Source organism: Ascaphus truei, chromosome 16, assembly GCF_040206685.1.
Source record: "Ascaphus truei isolate aAscTru1 chromosome 16, aAscTru1.hap1, whole genome shotgun sequence".
Classification (NCBI taxonomy): Eukaryota; Metazoa; Chordata; class Amphibia; order Anura; family Ascaphidae; genus Ascaphus; species Ascaphus truei.
Genome location: NC_134498.1, coordinates 42,265,302 through 42,270,832, shown reverse-complemented (window position 1 = coordinate 42,270,832; position 5,531 = coordinate 42,265,302). Strand labels below are relative to the sequence as shown.

At 52.0% G+C, this 5,531-nt stretch overlaps 1 protein-coding gene across 6 annotated transcripts in view; it reads left to right on the top strand.

The window, feature by feature from the left end:
• CD99L2 (CD99 molecule like 2) overlaps window positions 1–5,531 on the top strand; it is a 46,919-nt gene that overhangs the window by 382 nt on the left and 41,006 nt on the right. The window contains exon 1 of one of the 6 annotated variants that reach the window (XM_075573305.1): window positions 1,418–1,698. The exons of 4 other annotated variants lie outside the window; for them this stretch is intronic. In XM_075573305.1, the coding sequence (XP_075429420.1) occupies window positions 1,638–1,698 (61 nt within the window). In that variant the 5' untranslated portion in view covers window positions 1,418–1,637. Of the gene's footprint in view, window positions 1–1,417; window positions 1,699–5,531 lie in introns of those variants that run through there. One more of the 6 variants, XM_075573304.1, reaches the window with a different exon arrangement.

Below are 5,531 nucleotides of genomic sequence, written 5' to 3'. Positions count from 1 at the left end.
TCCTCTTTCTGTATCCGTCTGTTCGGAGTGTATATATCCCCCCCTTGCACGTGTATATATCCCCCCCTTGCACGTGTATATATCGCCCCCCTGGCACCCGCAGCCTGGGAAACATGGGGTTAGGGGACTTACAAACATTGGAAATGGTCGGGGGGAAAAATACCCCAAATTGTCTGTTTTTTTTTTTTTTAAAGGATTTAGTCGACTGGTTTGAACTCGTTAAATGTCACTGTAATGAGCGCAATTAAGTCTGCGCCGCGGAAGCGCTCACATTTTGGCCCTGTGCAATATGCTGTGGATGGGACTCAAAAGTTTCCCAACCATGGAGAAGAGGCTTCACAACATATTAAAGAAACGCCCCCTAGTCTTGGGACTGCACACATTTAATCCTGCGAGTGCACACGCGTACAGTATGGGGGCTGCGCACACACGTACAGTATGGGGGCTGCGCACACACGTACAGTATGGGGGCTGCGCACACACGTACAGTTTGGGGCTGCGCACACACACGTACAGTTTGGGGCTGCGCACACACACGTACAGTATGGGGGCTGCACGCACACGTACAGTATGGGGGCTGCGCACGCACGTACAGTATGGGGGCTGCGCACGCACGTACAGTATGGGGGCTGCGCACGCACGTACAGTATGGGGGCTGCGCACGCACGTACAGTATGGGGGCTGCGCACGCACGTACAGTATGGGGGCTACGCACGCACGTACAGTATGGGGGCTGCGCACACGCACGTACAGTATGGGGGCTGCGCACACGCACGTACAGTATGGGGGCTGCGCACACGCACGTACAGTATGGGGGCTGCGCGCACACGTACAGTATGGGGCTGCGCGCACACGTACAGTATGGGGGCTGCGCGCACACGTACAGTATGGGGGCTGCGCGCACACGTACAGTATGGGGGCTGCGCGCACACGTACAGTATGGGGGCTGCGCGCACACGTACAGTATGGGGGCTGCGCGCACACGTACAGTATGGGGCCTGCGCGCACACGTACAGTATGGGGGCTGCGCGCACACGTACAGTATGGTGGCTAGGCACACACGTACAGTATGGGGGCTGCGCACACACGTACAGTATGGGGGCTGCGCACACACGTACAGTATGGGGGCTGCGCACACACGTACAGTATGGGGGCTGCGCACACACGTACAGTATGGGGGCTGCGCACAAACAGTAGGGGGACTGCACACATGTACAGTATGACACACACACGTACAGTATGACACACACACACACACACACACACACACACACACACACACACACACACACACACACACACACACACACACACACACACACACACACACACACACACACACACACACACACACACACACACTGCCATGATGTAACCCGGATCATGTCACGGGCTGGGCGGGCCTGAGTGCTCCCCCTCCCCGCGCCTCTCCCCCCCCCAGTCCCTCCCTGGCAGGATCACCTCGCCTCTCCCCCTCTCCGGCCGAGGCTGGGTGTTTCCCCCGCACACTCTGCGGCTCACTCTCCCATCAGGGGGGTCACTGAATTAAAGAGCAGGGACACCCCTCCTCCCTCCCTCTCCCATCAGGGGGACACCCCTCCTCCCTCTCTCTCTCCCTCTCTGCTGCAGCCCGCACCATGGCTAGCTGTGCCACACTTCTGCTTCTTTCTCTCGCTTTCCTAGCTGTGGTCTGGAGAGGTAAGCACCAATCGTGTGTGTGTGTGTGTGTGTGTGTGTGTGTGTGTGTGTGTGTGTGTGTGTGTGTGTGTGTGTGTGTGTGTGTGTGTGTGTGTGTGTGTGTGTGTGTGTGTGTGTGTGTGTGTGTGTGTGTGTGTGTGTGTGTGTGTGTGTGTGTGTGTGTGTGTGTGTGTGTGTGTGTGTGTGTGTTTCTAGCCATATTACACCCCCCTATTATTACTACCCGCCCCCATTATTACGCCTATCATTACACCCATTGCAAATTACATTGAGGAAACAATCACCTATATATGGGCACATATAGTTAAAGGGCATTTTGGACCTAATGAATGACCCTTGTGTTGGCACTCATCAAAAACTATGTAAATACATTACAATTATATTTGTGAAGGGATTATGAGTGCATTGGTCTTCATCAATCCAATGAAACCGATGCTAGTTAATATGGTACACCCCCCCCCCCTTTTCAGGTAATGACATACATTAATGGGAATATTGATGCCCAAGTAATATCTTTGCCCTTCTAGTGCTAAATGGGCAAGCACTAAAATGTGCTATTCTGTACCTGCCTTTGTAGCATTGTTAGGGTTGTGTTGGACTCTCTGTCTGGGAAGGGGGTTGCTCAACCCAGATGTTCCCAAATCCTGACCCTGGAATACTAACCAAATGGTCTTGGAACAACAGATGGCTGCCCCATTGATATGCTAAAGGGTAAATCCTGCTGTTCCTGAAGAGCAGGGACCTACTTTCCTAATTTAATGCCCTGGTGGGAACTAAGAGCACATAGCGTGTGTATGTATGTATGTGTGATGGGGGTTTGTGCTATGTATGTATGTATATATGTGCTGGGGGTTTGTGCATTGTATGTGTATGTATGTATGTATGTATATATGTGATGGGGGTTTGTGCATTGTATGTGTATGTATGTATGTATATATGTGCTGGGGGTTTGTGCATTGTATGTGTATGTATGTATGTATATATGTGATGGGGGTTTGAGCATTGTATGTATGTATGTATGTATGTATGTGATGGGGGTTTGAGCACTCACTGTATGTATATGTGATGGGGGTTTGAGCACTGTGTATGTATGTATGAATGTATGTATGAATGAATGTGATGGGGGTTTGAGCAGTGTGTGTGTGTGTGTGTGTGTGTGTGTGTGTGTGTGTGTATGTGTATGTGGTGGGGTTTTGAGCACCGTATGTGTGTATGTATGAGATGGGGAATAATTTTGCTTTTTCATTCATGGCAGTGAGCTTTAAAACTGCCAACTGCTTGTCTGTTCTCAGGGGTGCAGCCACATCACGGGGAGGGTGATAGCCCTCCGCAAATTGTTAAGCTGTTGTTTTAAAATATGCTTTGAGGGCTGCTGGTATTAAATGGGGTTAGGAGAGAGAAGGTGGATCAAGGCAAATCAATATTATTTATGGGCACAATCTGATATAGGCCCAAAAAGCAATAGAAGAACCCGTCAATATTACGTCAGAATTAAACCCTTGCACGACAGTGCTGATTTAATGCTGTTTGAGTGAAACATGTTAAGAGTCACAGCTGTCGGACACTTTTAGGGAAAGTATGCAGTCTAAAGCAGGGATGGGCAACGCCAGTCCTCAAGGGCCACCAACAGGTCAGGTTTTCAGGATATCTGTGCTTCAGCACAGGTGGCTCAGTCTTAGACTGAGCCACTGATTGAGCAACCTGTGCTGAGGCAGGGATATCCAGAAAACCTGACCTGTTGGTGGCCCTTGAGGACTGGAGTTGACCACCCCTGGTGTAAAGAGTTGGGGAACCTGCCTAGTAATACTCCCAGTAGTTGTCCCTTCTGGTGAGTCACATCTGGATGGTGTTCCTCTGTGGGGGAATTGTCGCATGTGCAGTTTCTTTTAACAGGGCTTGTTTCCCTACAATAGGGATCGCTAATCCTTTAGGGTCGGAATAACAATAGGATTATCGAGGCAGAAACTGTTTTATCTTCAGTAGCTGATACACGATCATGCTCTGGGTTTGGGGAATTATGTTATTAAGAGCAAATCTGTTGCTGTGATCTGGATTGAAATAAATACTATCACAGTTACTTGTTATTTTTCCCTTTAAAGGTGCAATCTTATTACCAAACTGGCAGTGCTAGGTGTATCCCCTTTGCTACCATGTGCCCGTGCAACGAATGGGGTTAATAGGCAAAACCCTGATTGTTTTTTTTTTCTTCCTACATCCACTATTTAAAATCATTGTTAAAATGTCAAAGTTTTTGTTTAAAGCAAATAGGGGCTTTGACGCTGTTTTTTCTTCCGTTTTGCAACTTGGAGACTTTACCTTTTGCCGTTTGCCTTTTATTGCATAATGTTAAGTTTTCAGTTGCGAGAAACTGCAGCAATTTGGGATATTTTATGTAGCCCCCTATCCCTAAGGGACACTACGCGTGCTGCTGTACCTGTTTGCTCACAGGAGTCCTAAGCCTCCGCCGCTGCGAGCCTGGGGTGAGCTCTCTCCTTGCAGCGCAGCGCCTCCACCTATGAGGGATCCCAGCGTGGGCGGGATAACCCCTCACAGGACCCAATACACAGTAATGAATAACACACACAATGTATGTAACTAGTCTTTACTGTACACACTCTAACATATAACAACCACATAGAATAACAGTACTCCTGTACCCACAGTGTACACCCGATGTTCCCCCAAAGTACTGAGGGTGCGGTGGCACCAACACCTGTGGTGTCCTTCCCAGCAAGTCCCACCCAAATGTGAGGTAGCGCTACCCCTGTGACCTGTTGGTGCACGTGTATACCTTCCTGGGCACTCCTGTACCCAGGTGCAGCTGTCAGCTAAGGAACGCGGCGGGGCCCCCGACACCAATCTCCTCACTCCTTAGGCTCCTGATCCTCCTTAAGAGATGAGCTCCAGCTGGAGGGTCTCACCTGAATGTCTATGAATCCTGTGACCTGGTCCCAGGCCGCAGGGCACCGCGTGGCCGTCCGGTCACCGGTGCAACAGCACTACTATGCACCAAGGGGAAGAGCCCCTATCTGGGGCCTTCCCTGCAACACTCCGCTGGGGTGACTCAGGACCTAAGGGGCAAGCCTAGCCCAGGGACACTGCTCCCAGGACACTACCTGCTATCTTGCCGACCTCCGTCCGACTGCCTCGCGGGGTTTTCGCGCGCGGAGGATATCCGCTTCCTCCTGTCTACGTGACTGCTATTGGTTGGCTAGCCCCATGTGGTATTTCCCTTCCCTCAGAGGATACTGGGACTTGTAGTTCCACCCTGCGTTTGCGGAGCCATCTTAAGATGGCCACCGCACTCTGCGCATGCGCCCAAGATGGCTTCCCCCGCACTCCCGATCCTGCGCGGAGCTCCAGCAGCTCCCCCCACACCGAAGGTTAAGGAGGGGGGACCCTACTCCATTTATATTACCCGTAAGGCTGAGCTCAGGCAGAACGCGATGCGACGTGCGCACTCCACCGGCGGCAAAGTGCAGCGTTGTCGCTGCGACATTTTGCCGGCACAACCCAAATTGAAATTTGGGGCTACAGTCGTGTGACGCGAGCTGGTTCAGCCAATAAAGGCGAAGCAGCTCCGTGACGTGTTCGTTACACGCCCCCAAACGCCGCGACCTGACTCCTGCAGTTTGAGCAGAGATCGCTGGGCTTCAGGAGCGCGCAGCGGGGGCGCGAATGCTAGAAAGCTGACGTAGCGCCCTGTCTGAGCGAGCCCTAAGGCCTGGGACCCGCTGCGCCCGGCGGCGCGGGCGGCCGCACGAGCGTTCCCCACCAGCAGGGGAATCCTCCCGAGCCGGTCCTGGTCCCCCCCCACGGCACAGCTCACTACA